This window comes from Capsella rubella, unplaced genomic scaffold (genome assembly GCF_000375325.1).
Source record: "Capsella rubella cultivar Monte Gargano unplaced genomic scaffold, Caprub1_0 scaffold_7, whole genome shotgun sequence".
Classification (NCBI taxonomy): domain Eukaryota; kingdom Viridiplantae; phylum Streptophyta; class Magnoliopsida; order Brassicales; family Brassicaceae; genus Capsella; species Capsella rubella.
The window spans coordinates 5,522,642-5,540,217 of NW_006238917.1; the positions used below are offsets into that span (position 1 = coordinate 5,522,642).

The 17,576-nt window shown below is 36.0% G+C and overlaps 3 protein-coding genes across 4 annotated transcripts; 2 read left to right on the forward strand and 1 right to left on the reverse strand.

The window, feature by feature from the left end:
- Positions 1–4,115: 4,115 nt before the first annotated feature.
- LOC17878151 (beta-galactosidase 12) lies at positions 4,116–8,973 on the forward strand. Of its 2 annotated transcripts, none has more exons than XM_006285590.2 (18): positions 4,116–4,359; positions 4,629–4,724; positions 4,820–4,932; positions 5,019–5,085; positions 5,189–5,281; positions 5,391–5,534; positions 6,178–6,266; positions 6,392–6,497; positions 6,577–6,661; positions 6,752–6,870; positions 6,954–7,115; positions 7,205–7,386; positions 7,501–7,610; positions 7,688–7,797; positions 7,885–7,995; positions 8,103–8,213; positions 8,314–8,519; positions 8,613–8,973. In XM_006285590.2, the coding sequence occupies exons 1-18, from the start codon at positions 4,183–4,185 to the stop codon at positions 8,722–8,724; spliced, it is 2,193 nt and encodes a 730-aa protein (XP_006285652.1). In that variant the 5' UTR covers positions 4,116–4,182; the 3' UTR covers positions 8,725–8,973. The 2 variants fall into 2 exon arrangements, with proteins under 2 accessions (XP_006285652.1, XP_023635625.1); XM_023779857.1 differs by having other exon boundaries at positions 7,211–7,386.
- A 1,888-nt stretch (positions 8,974–10,861) lies between these two features.
- Positions 10,862–12,304, forward strand: LOC17878861. Its single transcript, XM_006284201.2, has one exon. The coding sequence runs from the start codon at positions 11,123–11,125 to the stop codon at positions 11,978–11,980; it is 858 nt and encodes a 285-aa protein (XP_006284263.1). The 5' UTR covers positions 10,862–11,122; the 3' UTR covers positions 11,981–12,304.
- Positions 12,305–14,628: 2,324 nt separating this feature from the next.
- LOC17880153 (regulatory protein NPR2) lies at positions 14,629–17,333 on the reverse strand. The gene is made up of 4 exons (XM_006283311.2): positions 16,407–17,333; positions 15,542–16,280; positions 15,265–15,456; positions 14,629–15,168 (listed from the first exon to the last, which is right to left on the reverse strand). Exons 1-4 carry the CDS (start codon positions 16,956–16,958, stop codon positions 14,852–14,854), a joined length of 1,800 nt encoding a protein of 599 aa, XP_006283373.1. The 5' UTR covers positions 16,959–17,333; the 3' UTR covers positions 14,629–14,851.
- Positions 17,334–17,576: the final 243 nt, after the last annotated feature.

A 17,576-nucleotide genomic window follows, 5' to 3' on the forward strand; every position in this document is an offset into this window, starting at 1 on the left:
AGAGAGAGAGAGAGAGAGAGAGAGAGAGAGAGAGAGAGGTTTAGAATGGCAAAGGAAGAAAACATCCCCACCTTAGTATTGGCCAAAACCATTCAATTCCTTCTGATCAAAATTTACAGGTCACTCAGGACCCCCCCCCTCTCCCATATATAACTATATAGTACTACTTTGTATCTCATTACTTATATTTTTTTCAACTTCATGAGCCTAGCTAGCTATCTACTACATGTTCTTAAAAGTAATGTAGTTTTCATGTTTGCTTTTTAATGTCGAACCACTGATATAACGTAAAGGATCCACCGCAAAATATACCTTTGTAACTATACTAATTAATTCTAAATCTCATAATTAAATAAAAGTTTGCGTAATGATCATCAAGATTTGAGTAAAGTTTGGTGAAGGTGACAAAGATTTGATCCAAATTAAAAGAAGAAGAAACACTTTAGAGATTGCGGGTTTAATAGAAATGATGAGTTGCACAACCAATTTCAATTTTGTTTGAAATACCTATTTATTTCTTGTTGTTATACAATGTATGAAACAGGATTAACTACAAATTTTAGAAGCAGGGACATAAAAAAAAAAAAAAACTGAAAATCAGAACACGGGATCAAAAACAAACAAAAAGAAAAAGAAAATAAAAAGCAAGGATCTATATCACCTTTGAAAGTTCCTTAGCTAGCTACAACTTGCTTTATCACATACATCCAATTATCGCAGCTAGTATCGTTGCCCCACCACATGTTCAATTCGATATTTTTGTACCTTTGGGTAAACTCAATGGTTAAAAAAAATTATCTAGAAAACGATTTGTTACTTAAAGTAGACCTAAAGAAGCTCAAACCAAAGGGATCATGCGAGTGTGGATGCCTTTAATTTCTTACATATTCTCATAATTGAACAGAAACTAAAATTTGAAACCGGAGTAACAAAAAGCTTCTCAGATTGTAGGACTAACGCTAAAGATATGTAAAAGTAACGTATAAAATATATTGAACTTGCGGTCCGTTTCAAAGGGTGTCCATCAACTACTATAAGCCCTAACTAGTTGTACCCATTGAAACATAGCTAAGGGCAAGAGAAAAAAAACTTAAAAACTTACACAAAGAACAGAATCTGAGACACAATAAATGAAGCAAATTAAAGAATCAGATAGATAGATATGTGTTTAGGAAAAAAACAGAATTGGCATGAGAGAAAAAAGAAAATAAACGATAGAGAGATGGGATACGTATGCCGCATAGGGATCACAAATGCTCACCAAGTGACACTTTGAGAGGAACAAGACACATATATTTAGCTATGTGAATGTCAGTACGATTGGGATTATGTTATGTCCAAGATTTTGGTACTTTTCATGACTTGTCTCTTATTTTGGTTTCTTCTATATAATATAAAAATTTCCCAAAAGGGACCATTTGCCTCTCTGATCCTCACCACCGTATCATCTGTCTTGTGACATATATATTGATATGTGTGATGTGAGCTCTCTTTCTTCTCTCTTCGATATTATCATCTAATCTTTACATCATTATCACATATATACTTTTCCTTTATTTTTAAACCGGATTTTCTAAGCTATATATATTTTGTAGTCCACACTAGATCTTCAACATATAAGATAAATATGATAATCATGTGGTGGCCAAGCATATACGTACTTCCCCAAACCCTAAAAACCCTAGAAGATAATCTCTCAAGACTAAATGAATGCGTCGCAATCACTATCTTGTTGTCGACAAAGTAAATCGATTGGTTGGTACAGCCGAATTTTATTCTGGTTTGACTTAATTTCGTGGTTTTGGCCGGTTAGTGCAATGATCTGGTTTGGTCCTAGTTATGTAGTTCTATTCCCACTATTTTGTTACTGGGCTGAATTACAGACTTGGGCCTTAAAAGGGGGATACAGTATTATTTGTATAGGTCATTTCTTTGTATACACGTGTTTATTAACTACGAGTACTTGATACTAACGGGCCTTAGACGAAAACGTGAGCCCGTTCGGATCTACATTAGGATGGACCAAAAGTCCAATATACGTAAATGGCAACAACATTTACGTTTATAAAAAAGACATAATTATAACTTTCCAATTTCAATATTGTAACAGTACTAATTATTAGTTTTACGAAATACATCTAAGTAACTGAATCTTTAATTTATCTGCGAGTTTGCTTTGTCTTTCTTTTTTCTCTTTTTGAAAACACATATAGTGCATAAGAATTGATAAACAAAGTGTACACGGTATTAATTATTATCTTATCTGTCACAATGGTTAGAGTTGGTGAGCATTGGGGGATTGGATAGGGTGTTAGTAAGATTTGGTTAATATAGCCACGTGGCAATCCTTATATGGCTGGTTGGAGAATGTAAAAGCTTTTGTGGTCAACCGAGTTAAGCCATAGGATGCGGCCACTTGACTTCTCTCAACGAACCAATGTCAACTAAACCACATTGCATAAGTCTTCAATCATTGATTTTGACTAATCCTAATACTTTAAAAGCCTTTTATATATATAAGAAAATGTGTTGGTCTTGGTCACTTGAATAATACAGTTCGGGTAGGCAGGCTTTCCGTAAATTGTTCATCCGGAATATGACCAATACAAATGAGATCAATAGGTTTTGGTTACTTGACGACAGGGATTACAGATACTCATCCTTTGTCGTTCCTGGTGCGTTTGTGCCATGGCTTCATTTCTAGGGACTGGATAGTCCGCATTTCGCATGTGTATAGGGAGGCTAATCGTCTAGCTGACGGGTTAGCAAACTATGCTTTTTGTTTACCTTTTGGTTTTCAGTTTTTAGATATGGCTCCGGATTGTGTTGAGTCGATTATTGAGGATGATGCTCGTGGAACTATGTTTCCTAGAAGCACTCGTTTGTAATTTCTTTTTTGCATTTAATTAATAAACACGGGACTTAGTCCCGGTCTTCTACCAAAAAAAAAATAGGTTTTGGCATAAGGGTTTTGCATTTGTGCAGGTTCAATATCTATAGCTTGGTGTATGTGAATTAAGCTGGATTAGACTTGTTAACCTTAGACATGGAAAAAAGAGAGGAAAATAATCATATTAGTTCTTGTATAGTATTCTTATTCATGATCATACAGACATACACTCTCACTAAACTATTGATGCATTTTGATTTTTCGCTAGTCATACAGAGTGAGCTAGTTAAACCTTATTTAACCTCTTTTAACTATCAAACAAAGAGTATCACCAATCCTCATTAATTTTATTTAGAAACTTTGCCTAAGGTCTTTTAAAAGTAGTATCAGAAAATATTGTATATATTAGCTTTGCCATCATTGAATATGCATTGTGCAACCGATTTTCTATTAGTCTTTTTCCACATGTTCTCTACTTAGGGTAGCGGACCACACAACTCGCAATGTATCCCATTTCAAAGATTCATTATGATCTATTAAATGTTTTCAGATGATCATCTATCAAATAATTGTGCAAGAACAGATAATACATTATGTATCAACATATAAACCAACATACTTAATAAAATAGTCTTATAATATAAAATCAGTATGTCATCATTAATTATCATGTAATAGTGAAATACTAGTACTCAATCAGAGTGTGTTTTCTATAGATTTCATATTAAAGTTGGAGTAAGTGTGTTTGGTTATATATAACTACTCAATAAGCATAAAGAATGGAAAAAAGAGAATAAAAATTTAACTTCGGATATGGGAAAATGGATCTTAAAGAAATAGGAAAATTGTAATTACTCAACTGGTAACTGCCAAGTTACTAAGCTTAAGGGTTTAAAAGTCACCCGCCCAAAGGAAGAAAATTATGTCCCAAAGAAATGAAAAATTGTTGCCATCACAACTGGTAATATATAATACAAAAATGTTATTCCATAATTCAAAATCATTATGGCAATAGGAAAAACTGAAATAAATTAATTGTAAATCTCTTAATTACTCTCCAATTCTTTTCTCTTTTGGTGCAAATAATCTTATTAAGTATGTGTCAAAATTCTAATGAACATATATACTAACCTTTAGGTGTGTGTCAACCTTAATCTATAAATAGCTTCAAAGAACCTCATAACTCCAAACCCACTACATAAAACTTTTTCTGTGGTATCTTCTTTTCCAGTTTCTCCAAAAGAAAAGAAAAAATAAAAACATCCAAAGGTTTGATACATATAAGGGAAAAGATGGGGTTAAATGCAAGGGACAAAGCATGGATATTTCTGGGGATTCTTCTTTGTTGTTCATCTTTGATTTGTTCAGTTAAAGCAATGGTCACTTACGATCATAAAGCTGTGATCATCAATGGTCAGAGAAGGATCCTTCTTTCTGGCTCCATTCATTACCCAAGAAGCACACCTCAGGTACTCTTCCAATCTTTTATGAGTGTAGTCATTCAGCAGAATCTTAATGCAGTTTTCTTTTTATTCTAAGTATATTTTCTGCGGTCTTATTGGATCTTTGTTCCCAAATATTTTATGCACACATGGGTTTTGCTTATAGTTTACACTATTTTCATTACAAAAATTATGTTGTTCTTGTAAATTTATATATATATATATATATATATATATATAAGATAGTTTTAAAATTAAAATATATATCGTGAAATGCTCTGTTTCTATATATGCAGATGTGGCCTGATCTTATACAGAAGGCCAAAGATGGTGGTTTGGATGTTATACAAACTTATGTGTTCTGGAATGGACATGAACCTTCTCCTGGACAAGTAATTTTACAAACATATAAATTTATTTGACTCATAAATCAAAACTATAGCTCCGTTACTAATGCTTTTTGATTTGATTCATTCTCTGCCTTTAGTATTATTTTGAGGACAGATATGATTTGGTCAAGTTCATCAAGCTGGTACAACAAGCTGGTCTTTACGTTCATCTCAGAATTGGTCCTTATGTTTGCGCTGAATGGAACTTTGGGTAAACATATATAATGCAAAATAACTTTTGTGGGATACTTTTTTATCAAATTTTTTGATATTAATATGTTAGAATGGTATTTTCAGAGGGTTCCCAGTTTGGCTCAAATATGTTCCCGGTATGGTATTTAGGACAGACAATGAACCTTTCAAGGTCTAAAAACTTCTCTCATTTTCTACTCATATGTTATATAAAGATTCCATATTTTGGGGTAACTAAATAACAAAAAAAAAATTGATGTGATGATAATGAAAAGGCTGCAATGCAAAAATTCACTGAGAAGATTGTGGGGATGATGAAACAAGAAAAATTGTTTGAGACTCAAGGAGGACCCATCATTCTGTCACAGGTTTGTATTGGTTATTACATTATGTCAGTAGTGTATATATCCCAAGTGAATCTTTTTTTTTATTTTTTTATAATTGTGTATGTGTATGAGAAACAAAATTAATGGGCAGATAGAGAATGAGTATGGACCAATAGAGTGGGAGATAGGAGCACCAGGGAAGGCATACACAAAATGGGCAGCTGAAATGGCACAAGGACTCTCCACCGGTGTCCCATGGATCATGTGCAAGCAAGATGATGTTCCTAACTCTATTGTATGTTCTTCTTCCTTTCATTATTCCATTTTTGCTTTCTTTCCTTTTTTTACATTGGTTATGTATTCTTTTAAACCAAAGAAGAAGTCTTTTTTTTTTTTTTTTTGGATACTTTTTCTCATATTTTTTAGCAAAAGAAATAAGAATTGTTTTGCATACTTTTTTTTCCTTTGGTTTCTGTTTTAAATATTTTCTTGTCTTGTCTTATATTATTTTCCTATCAATAATACATATACCTAACAAATTATTATATAGGTAAACAAAAGAAGATGTTTGTATATCCTTTCTTTTTTTCTTTGGAACTCTAGTGCTCGAATCATCTTTCCTTATTTAGTTTCTTTCGTAGCATACTAACTTTATTAGATGTTCTCTTTTCTTGTTAGAAACTGTCGTCGTATCATTTGTTATGTGTATCAAGTTTTGTAACGTGGGACTCTATAGTTTACTTGGTTTCCTTTTTCTCATATTTTTTTTTTCTGTTACGCGGAGTGACCAACCATAAAGAGAAAACTAATAGGATCCATGTTGCTTTCAAAAATTTTTATATCATCCTTTAACTAACTTACATATTCGGGAAAAAGACCAAACAAAATTATTTTCAAATTTATTCACCCTAACTCGTTTCTTGTTACTTGCTCGATAGATAAACACATGCAATGGGTTTTATTGTGAGAACTTCAAACCAAACTCGGACAATAAGCCAAAGATGTGGACAGAGAACTGGACTGGTTGGTAAGTCACACAACATTATTGTCCTCCCCTCTCACAAACTATTACTATTCAATACATATATCTACGTATCTTTACCTTTTTTTTAAAATAACTTTCTGTGTGTGAATCTGCCAATGATTTACCAGGTTCACGGAGTTTGGAGGTGCGGTACCGTACAGACCAGCAGAGGACATTGCCTTATCCGTGGCCCGATTCATACAGAATGGTGGCTCTTTCATGAATTACTATATGGTAACTTCATATTCTCTATTGTTGAAACAACAGATACAATATTTGATTACTAATAGTATCGAGAAATGTTGTTAAACAGTACCATGGAGGAACGAACTTTGATAGAACAGCTGGTGAATTCGTCGCCACCAGCTATGACTATGATGCTCCTCTTGATGAATACGGTAATTTAACTCTCATCACCTGAAAAACAGAATAGTAACAAACATATCAAACCATTGTCTAATACCTTTTTTGGTTTGTTTGTTCAAAAGGTTTACCGAGAGAACCTAAGTATAGTCACTTGAAAAAGCTGCATAAGGTCATCAAGCTCTGTGAACCAGCACTGGTCTCTGCTGATCCTACAGTCACATCGCTTGGGGATAAACAAGAGGTTATACAAATTCAATAAGCATGATAAGAGATGAAAAACTTTCAAAAAAGTTATTAATCTTCTTTGCTTGTTTTGTTTTTCAGGCTCATGTGTTCAAGTCTAAGTCATCTTGTGCTGCTTTTCTCTCAAACTACAACGCTAGCTCTGCTGCAAGAGTCTCGTTTGGCGGATCTACATATGATCTGCCTCCTTGGTCTGTCAGTATTCTACCTGACTGCAAAACTGAGTATTACAACACTGCTAAGGTAAATCAACCTAAAAACTTACCAAACACTTTACCTTGTTGATATGTTAGGGGTGATGGTATCACTGAGATTGACCTCTGTGTTACAAGGTACAGGTCCGTGCACCACGCATACACATGAAAATGAGTCCCACAAACACACAGTTCTCTTGGGAATCATACAACGAGGAAATTCCTTCTGCATATGACAATGGTAACTTTTCCCATGATGGGCTTGTGGAACAGATAAGCATCACCAGAGACAAGACTGACTATTTCTGGTATATGACAGAGTGAGTAATTCTTGGAAACTCTTGACTTGCTGAAATCTTCCTATCTATCTCACATTCTCGCTGATTCTATGGGAGAAAAACTCACCAGTTGTTTTTGTTTGCGGATATAATCAGCATAACAATCAGTCCTGATGAGACATTCCTAAAGACTGGAGAAGACCCTCTTCTTACTATTGGGTCAGCTGGGCATGCCCTTCATGTATACGTTAATGGTCAGCTTGCAGGTAATTAAGATAGGCCAAACTCATCCTCATGGTAGCTTGTATTTTGTCTTCTGTTAAAAATCCTTTTTTCGTTTCAGGAACTGCTTATGGATCACTGGAGCAACCTAAGCTAACATTTAGTCAGAATATCAAATTACATGCAGGAGTCAACAAACTTGCTCTGTTGAGTACTGCTGCGGGTCTGCCGGTTAGTTCTCTCAATAAACTATTTTCTCTGCGCTCTTTGCCCATATACTGACTAAATTCTGAACTTCGTGGTCCTTTTTGCTCACAGAATGTTGGCCTGCATTATGAGACTTGGAATACTGGAGTTCTTGGTCCAGTGACACTGAAGGGAGTTAACTCTGGAACATGGGACATGTCTAAATGGAAATGGTCTTACAAGGTCCTCCTGAAAATCCAGAGAAACGAGTTTGACTTCCCTGTTACCCCCATCTTACCAACCATCATAACAGTGAAATAAAATTTTGTGTTCTTTTGTGTTTCAAGCAGATTGGTACAAAGGGTGAAGCTCTGAGCATTCATACCGTAACCGGGAGCTCCACCGTGGAATGGAAAGCAGGACCATTGGTGGTCGAAAAGCAACCCTTGACCTGGTACAAGGTAAGAGAAACAGAAGGATTGATGAATCATGCCACCAACCTGTTATATTAATATGATGAGAAAATAAAAGCGATGGGATTCTTACCATATCTTTTTGCAGTCTACTTTTGACACACCAGTAGGCAATGAACCATTGGCCTTAGACATGAACTCAATGGGAAAAGGTCAGATTTGGATAAATGGACAGAACATCGGACGCCACTGGCCTGCATATACAGCTCGTGGGAAATGCGAGCGGTGCAGCTATGCCGGGACTTTCACCGAGAAGAAATGTTTGAGTAACTGTGGAGAAGCTTCTCAAAGATGGTAAGCAAAAATGCCTAACCTCTGCTCCTGTCTTCTTGTTCTTCTTCTTTAGTCCAAATTTGATTCAAAGGTTTGAACTTTTCTTGTTTCCAGGTACCATGTGCCTCGTTCATGGCTGAAGCCGACTAATAACATTGTCATTGTACTTGAAGAATGGGGTGGTGAACCCAATGGGATCTCTCTTGTAAGAAGAGGAGCCAAATAATAGCTTTTCTGACTATTTTTTTCAGGATAAAAGCTGCTTCTTTGTATCTCTGCTTTGAAAATAAGGATCTCTGCAAGTCAATTTTTAGAACACAGATTAAATGTACATATATTATTAGTGGGAAATATTGGCTCATATGGATGAAAAATTGAAAACTATCCCTAATCCTGTCTATTAATATATTGCAAGTGTATAATGTATATTTACAGAATAAAACATTAAAGCTTTTGAATTTCATTTTCTTCTCTATCTTCACCTCTGTTTTGTTAATGCTTTAACAATGTAATACCTAAAGTACACTACAGAGTACAGACTACAATAGTTGATTGAAGATCATAAGACTTGGTGACAAATTGGTCTCCATCAGATATCCAATACTCAAATCGGAAAGCTATTAGAAACTTTGCAAAATTACGCAAATGCGAATAACACTGACCTTTTGAAGTGCCTTGAAGCAGATTTAGACCAGAAGCTTAACTCAAGAATCGACGCCGATGTCCAGACTCCAGAGTCAGAGAAGAGTACGGTTAAGCTCCGTTGATCGCATTCTTTACTATCGAAATTTGTTGGGCCTTTGGGCCTCTCACAATGAAGCCCATATAAAGAGAAAGCTATCCTTTTACGTGAGAGTCATTGGACTTTTCAATAAAACACGAGTTTAATTGCGTGTGAATGCTGCTAGTTTCGGTTTCTGAAATTTGTGAAAGCTTTTTTTGTTTAATGGTTTATAAGCTTTTGTTGAATGTATGATTGAAAAGTCTGTGAATCTTGTCAGCGATTGTAAAGCCTTTGGTTACTAACGTCTCAGTGATAGCAATAAATGATTATTGGTCGTTTTAGAAAAATACTGTATCAGTGAAACTGAACATTCAATGTTCTTGGTCGCTTTGGTCTTTGGACATGTTCATAAGATCAGCGACTTTGTCGTTACTCATATCTTCAAATCATTACTATAATATGACTCAAACGTCGACTTGGGTGTGATATGTGTATTATATACTAAAGTTGAGTAGTTGACTAAAACGACTCAAAAGGAGTTGTGATATTATATAATGGTTCGACCACCCGGGACAAGTGATATATAATGCTTCTTCAAGTTGCATGGTAGTGTTGTTTGCCATGTCGTTTCTTTAATCCTAACTTGACTTTCTAGAAAGACTAAAAGAGCTTGAAGATCCTCTCTTCCACTTGCTGCATCGATATCATGTAGAAGACAAACACACACGATTCTCTGTTTCTTTCTTCTTCTTCTTTTTTCCTTCACTTTCCTTTTTTTTGTATGTTTTTTCCTCTTTTGTATGTATATTTTTCCCCCATCTTTTTATTAATACAGACATAATTAAAAGAAAATGCTACGTTAAGTAAGTAAGTGAAAATGACAATGACTTAGCCAAAATTTTATAATCTGTTAAATATGCATAACGTAACGATTTGTTCAAGGATCAAAATATGAGCATAAAAGTTGGTGTGAAACAATGATGGATCTAACAAATATTCATGGCAATGAAGATATAAAATATGGGTTAATACTTTTTAAGATGTGTTCATGTGTTATTTTGTATTTTTGACTGATGTCATTTATAATAATACGTCACTGTAATTATTAGTTATATAAAGTTTGTCCACTGTATTTTTGTTTTAATTTACAAAAGCACGTATATAAAGTTGAGAATCTCTTAAAAACAAAAATTAAAAGTATAAAGACAACAAATAAAAGATCAAGTAATGAGAAAGGGTAATGTAAAGGATTATTTATGTAAAAGCAATTATTTTATAAATGTATAGGAAAGAAGAAAAGAAACTACAATATATAGATATATATAGTAAACTAGAACAAAAATAATGAATATTAACAAAAACTTGTGATATTAGAGAAAAACAAGATTGCCAAAAGAAAATTGTGGGATCGGAGACGAGTAATATGATGAGCCGATGAAACAACTGAGTCACGAGGTTAGTAAAATACATACTTTTTTTTTGGTCTTTTATATTATGGGATCAATGTAAGAGTTTTGTCGCAAAACCACAATAATATGCGATGTGAATAATACGACGTTAAGTTGGACCTTGGAACATCTTGAATTCGTGATCTGTACAAAATTGTATTATTTCCCAAGTATTGAACTCGATGCCATATTATTTCTTACAAAAAGACTACTAATCACATGACCAGAACATATACATACTGTTAAACATCTGACTTTATTACAAAAACAATCAATATAAAAAAGACAAACTAATATAAAATAAAAAACAATAAAAGAAAGACCCAAACCAAACATACAAATCTAACGCAAAGCTCGTTAATGATTAAACAAGACCAAAATATCTCTAATATAAATATTATCCATTAGTTCACCACTCCTTCACTCTGCGACACACAACACAAGCAACGACGATGGAGCTAGTTACAAACATGACCAGCTGGTTAACTCCGACCACTCTCTTCCTCCTCCTCAATTTCACTATCGGCACCATCTTCATCGCCAATCGTTTCAGTTCCGGTTCAAGAAAACACAACCCGCACCAAGAAGCTTCCGGGACGGGTCATCATGACCAAACTCCGGCACGGTTCGGTAGACCTCCTTCGTTCATAGACAGAGTGAAGTCCATCAACTTCAATCTCTACAATTCTCCTCCACCAGAATCCGAGATCCACTTCTCCGGGTCGGATCATAACCCGAATCCACCTCCTTCTATCCTGCAACGGGTCAAATCCATCAAAATGCCTTCCTTCAAGTTCCCACAACACAATTCCGAAGGAGACTACGCTGCTTACGAGCTCATGACCCGAACCGAAGATCTTGACCGGGTCGACGACAAGATCCCGGAGAATGACGTCACGACCGAACCTAGACTCGGAGCTCCATCACTCTTGCAGCGGGTAAAATCCATAAAGCTTCCTTCTTTATACAGATCCGAGCCAGATCCGACCCCGGAAGAGCCAAAGCCCACGAGGACGAAGTCGGAGTCGAGTAAACCGGTGACGAAGAAGAAGAAGAAAGCTACGGCGAAGAAGATGACGAAATCGGCTAGCGAGAGATACACCGGACGGGAAGAAGAGACGGTTGAGGCCGTTGAGAAGAGAAGACCGGAGACAATGAGAGCTGAGAGAACGACGCCGATCGTCGAGGGAGGAGAAGAAGAAGGCGTCGACGACAAAGCTTCAAACTTCATCAACAAGTTTAAGCAGCAGCTTAAGCTACAGAGGCTGGATTCGTTTCTAAGGTACAGAGAGATGCTCAAGAACGAGTGAAGCTCAAAATGACGTTTTTGTCCTTGGTCGGAATCTTGAGTTTCCATGGTTTTAGAACTTGGTGGTAAATACGCATGAATCTGAAGGGCTTTTAGGTCATATCGATACACATCGTCTAGTTTTTGTTCCTTATTAGATTTGGTGATGACTGGGATACATGACAAAAACTAGTTTGTGTCGTGTGCGTAATTGCTGGATCTGGACATCTGAGTTCCCACTGAGCATTTGTCGTTTTTTACTCGATGGTAAAAGTAGTTCCACGCTGTTCCTTTTATTTTTACGTTGGAAAATTATTCTAATAATATTATTATTTCTTTTTATGCATCGACTGTTGCGACAGAAGAAGAACATTCATCGATACTTTAATTCCCTCTGAGTATTTAATATTTACTTATATTAGTGTTCTTTAATATACTAAATTGTTTCGTCAACTGGATTTAGATATCTGTCGGCTGTTGCTTTTTTTTAGGGTACGGAGTTGTTATCAGTCTACTATATATTTATTGAACTACTAATGACGAAGACGGTTCTATAGTTCTAACTCTCGTGAAATTACTTGTTTGTTATATCACCATACATTGATGAAGCCTTTATTCATCTGACAAAATATATAGTGAAAGGATAATTACAAGAACTATGTTCTAGAATTTAGAATTATATATAATTGAGGTAATTATATATGAAAAAGGAAAAAAGCAGTGGATTTAAGGGAATTGAACTTGAAACATGTATTGGACTGCTTCACTCATGCTATTTTAAATACAATATTTATGTTTTTTGTGCGTTATATTTCTTACGTGATATCCAGTTCATCATATTGAAGTTTTAGACTTAAGTCTTGTTATTAAACACGTGGTTTTTTTTTCTTTCTGTAGGAAGTTATCTTTCTATGTGAATATCTAAGTCTAACTATCGCATTTTGGTCCTATAACTATAAGCATGTGATGTGATATATGGTTTTGCTGATTCTATATTATTTAATGCGTTAAATTGGTATGTCTACTATATGCAAAAGTGTCAACGAATATTATTTTACAGGTACATTATGTATAGTGAGATAATTTTCACTTGATTTTAACGCTAATTACCGTGGAGTACGAATCAAATCTTGTTTATATAAAATCATCAATGACAAAAAAAAAAAACTTCAAGTACATCATGAAGTTTGTTAGAAGCAAGAAACTAATGAAAAGGTATATTTGAGAATGACTACAAATGTCTAATCACGGTCGAAGATATTTTCATCTAGATATTTTCAAGAGTGTGGGCGAATATGAAATATCTCAAATTAGAAAGTGGTATACATTCTATCAATGCAATGACCAATATGTTTCAGTTGACATGCCTCCTTTTATCTTATTTTCTCACTAATTCTCTAGTAGATGAACATCGGTAATCCTGCATATTCAAATTACTAGTTTATAATTTATAAGCAACGCAATTATGTGTATTTTGTTGTATGAACACATATCAAATTTTCCGTTAAATTTATGTACCGATCTTTATAAACATACTATATATATGGGATGATGGATGTCTTTTTCTTCTATAATATATGGATGGGGACTTTTACGAAATTAAAAAGGTATCTTTCAAATTGGAGATCAAGCTATCTCTAATAATCTGAACGAGACCTCAACTCTTCTGTTTGTTTGATCTAAAAAAGAATAGAATTCCAAATATTCCGTGAAGGTCTGTAGTTCTAGAAGCTAAGGCTTATTTATGAGCTATGGTAAAATCATAGCTTCACGACAATATTGTATATCATTCATGACATTTTAATTTCAGTGTACATATGTGAAGTAGATAGGTGAGCAATCTAATATACACAAAATATGGTTCTTAAAGGCCGACACATTTAGATGGGGAAGATACTCCGGCACCGGTTCCCTACCAATGTTTTTTGTGTGTTGAAACTTCTTCATTATTCCAAATGTGAAAGGAGAAAAAAAAAAAAAAATGTGAAAGGAGTACTGTTAAACCCTAATACAGTGTCAAAGAGAAAAATGACAAGTGGCCATTGCAAGTCGCTGTCTCTAAGATTCAAATTCAGTAGTACTTGATGCTCCTTGCATTCGGCTGTCGGTAGTTGCAGCCCTATAACGTAAACTAAAGGGCTTTGTCACTTATCCAGAGTCTTGAAGACTGATCCACACCAGTTCACGTGATGTGAAAGAGAATTTAAAAGTCACGTGTGTCTCGCATGGGTTGAGAGTCTCTTCCTGAGCTAGAGTGTCTTTTCTGTATTCGACAAGGCACCCATCGTATCATGATTTGTCTTATTAGATTTTGTGGTGGAACAGAGGACTGGTGGCTGTTCTCAATCAGTGACCAATCTCGAAAATAATTACAGAAGTTTCAGATACATTCTGCTATTTTACATTTTTAAACATATAAGAAACCTTTGTTATCATGAGTGAGATGTAAAAAAAAAAAAAAAAAAAAAAAATGAGTGAGATGTAAGTATTAGGATGAGATGTAAGTAAAGACGTAAAGTATTAGGTTGAGGTGTAAGTACTACAATTTCAAGCTCAAAATTTATGAATAAAAATCGTTAGTGGTTAGGATGAGATGTAAGCGTTACACTAAAACAATCTCTTGAGTGAATCCAAAGAACAAGTGCGTTTCTGCATCTGAACATCGATAAATAGAGGAAACGAAATGAACAAGCTGATCAAACCATATATCATTGGTTACAGTATTACAAGATGCAAAGTAAAGAACAAAGCTATACCACAGAGGATGAGAGAGAGATATAGTAAAAAAAAAACAGACATATGTACGTGTGGTACAACAACAAAAATCTCATCCCGTTTCAAAACATACGAGACATCATTTTTAGTTGGGGAAGTGAAAATGGGACATGCTTTTTCATTCCCGAATCCCTGTGTTCCGGCAAGTTCGTTTCACAAAATCTCGTCTGTCCACCCTTAGGCGTCTGTGAGAGAGTTTACTATTAGACCTCATCGCAGTGGCAGTGGTTGGTTTCGATGTGGAAGACTTTCCAAGTTCCTCCTTATCCTCACTAAAGGTCTTCATCAAAGTCTCTTGTAGTTCAATGTACCTTTGCTTCTTCTGTTGCCGTTTCTCAGGAGTGTCTTCTTCTACGCTAGCTAGATAGTTCAAGTCATCCGTATCCATAAAGTGATCGAGTGAACAGCGTGGGAAGTAGCGACTTCCCAGTTCCACTGATAATTCAAATTCAAGAAATGATAAAAACATCATTGTATATCTTTGTTCGCAAGAAAAGAGAATATGAGACATGTACAAGAACCAATCCATACCGGTGTCACAAAGCGCTTTTAGTCTAGCCAAATGCTTCTCTTGGATTAGGAACGGTGCCATGTTTAGGTCCAGTGATGTCCGCTTTGGATCATGCTCGAGACTAGAAGCTGTAAACTCGCATGTTTCGTCCAATTTGACGATATCCATTACAACTTGAGCTTCCACTGGAAAGAGAATTCGAGCCAATGCAACTGAAAAGCACATAGCATAGTCCAGCATTAGTTTCACTCACTTTCCTAACCGGAACTCGATTTCAAGTGAAAAATAAAAAAGTACCTCGATTCTCATAATAGAGCAACCTCATCTTCAGTTCCTCGGGAGTCACTGGAAGAGAAATTGATGCCTCTCTAGGAAACTGATATTCTAGTTTTTGTGCATGGTGAAGTACCTCTATGCATAATCCACCTTTCAGAGAAGGTTTGCCTTGCTCTGTATTAGTATTGTAGTCATCCGCTTTAATGAGTCGTTTTGCAATCACGAGAGCGGTTCTACCATCCAACGTCGTATCTAATGCATTTGCCCCTTTTGTCAACAGAGATACTATCAGCTTTGGCTCCTTCCGTATGGCAGCAGCATGGAGAACAGTGTACCCTCTTGGATTTCTATGGTTAACATCCGCAAGCTCTAGGTTGATGAGATCATAAGCGGTCTTCACATCGCAGTGAGCCACAGCAAAATGAAGAGCATACGCCTCATCGAGATTAGTGTGTCCCTCTGTCAAAAGCATCTTGACAAGCTCAACATCATCCGAGTCGAGTGCCTTGAATATATTCTTGACATGTTTTTTTAGCTCAGGTGGCTCTAAGCCAAGCTCTTTACGGATGTAAGTGATTTGCTTGAAAATGTGTTCCGGCAAAGACTTCTCAAGACTAACTAGTTCCATATCAGACTTGGCAATAATCTTTATGCATCTATCAAGAAGCTTCTTGTAAGCTTTACCACAAAGAGTATCCAGCTCGAATATGACCAAGATGTCTTCTAATACAATTTTGTCTACGATATCCAATAATTGCCTCTGAAATGCAAATAGAAGAAAGCTTCTTGATGCTGTGATTTTAATTTAAGAATTGATTGAATCACTCTTTAACAATTATGGAGGAAGAACACTGCAAATGAGAGAGTTTAGAGGATTGTGTTATACCTCATACAGATTCATTAGCTCCGGAATCTGGAAAACGAAAGCCAAATAGAGAACCTCGACCATGAAATCCACGGCCGGCCGGCAAGCCACGTGGCAACAGTCGGCGTCTACGCATTCAAAGGCTCCTCTCCGCGGCGGCCTCACTCTGCCGCTGTAGACGTACGCCAAAACAGCCATCACGGAGTCAAAGCCGACTTCGTAATCCCTGGCGATCTCCTTGAGCTCGATCTTCACTACGGCGGAGGACTTTTGGTTCTTGGCGGCAGCTGCGGTGGCTAGCGCGCTCTTGAAGACGGGAACTCTCGCCGAAAGAATACAACGGTGGAAAGAAACTTCCCGGCCGCCGGAGAGGACGAGCTTAGCGTCAGTGTAAAAAGTCTCCGGGGAGTCAAAAACAGACTCGAGACAGTTGGAGAGAAGCTGAAGCGCAGCAACCTCCGATGACGTGAGAAACTCCGTCGGATAATCAATAGATGACTCGGCGGCGAAGAAGCTGTTGCCGCTTGTGTTGCTTAATTCGTAGGAATCAGAGAATCTAACGGTGGCCATCATCGTCACAAAAAAACCAGAGATCGGCGGAAAAACACAAAAAAAAAAAGAAAGAAAAAAGAAAACAGAGTAGGGAACAACAGAGAAAAACAGAGCCGGAGACAACAACAGTTGGGATTTCAAGAAACAACGACTAAAAACAAAACACAAATATTTTTTAAAAATAACAAGAACTTATCATGAATGGCATGTGTCGAGACCACCTTGGTAGAAACCCGAAAGGTTTTTAAACATGGAAAAATACGAAACCCGAAAGGTTTTTAAACATGGAAAAATACTGTGAATGCAGGCAGGCTTCTTTCTTGGTTTTTTTTCTCCTCCTTGTGGCCTTGTGGGGGTCACCTTCTCTCTTTTACTTGTTTCCAAGTTACCGAACAGTGCAACGATTTTGTCTCTTTTTTTTTTTTTTTTTTTTTTAATTTAAAAACCACCAAAAAGTATCTTAAGTATTTAGCTTGTTATAGGTATGTGATAGGGATAGTGATAATCTCAAAATTTTAGAATGTAGATGTGCCGAACATCACATTCGTTTGTGTGCTTTCTAGCTTTTGGCAATTACTCTGCACTTTCATTCTTTTAGAAAGCAACTTCTCATTTCTTGACTTCCCAAAATTTCCACAC

Bases quoted from the DNA above. Each gene is read 5' to 3' on its own strand.
- LOC17880153 (XM_006283311.2), bottom strand. From the start codon at position 16,958: ATGATGGCCACCGTTAGATTCTCTGATTCCTACGAATTAAGCAACACA. The intron at 16,281-16,406 runs GTATAACACAAT...TTTGCATTTCAG, and splicing joins AGCTAATGAATCTGTATGAG to AGGCAATTATTGGATATCGT. The intron at 15,169-15,264 runs GTATGGATTGGT...TTGAATTATCAG, and splicing joins AAAAGCGCTTTGTGACACCG to TGGAACTGGGAAGTCGCTAC.
- LOC17878861 (XM_006284201.2), top strand. From the start codon at position 11,123: ATGGAGCTAGTTACAAACATGACCAGCTGGTTAACTCCGACCACTCTC.
- LOC17878151 (XM_006285590.2), top strand. From the start codon at position 4,183: ATGGGGTTAAATGCAAGGGACAAAGCATGGATATTTCTGGGGATTCTT. The intron at 4,360-4,628 runs GTACTCTTCCAA...CTATATATGCAG, and splicing joins ACCCAAGAAGCACACCTCAG to ATGTGGCCTGATCTTATACA. The intron at 5,086-5,188 runs GTCTAAAAACTT...GATAATGAAAAG, and splicing joins CAGACAATGAACCTTTCAAG to GCTGCAATGCAAAAATTCAC.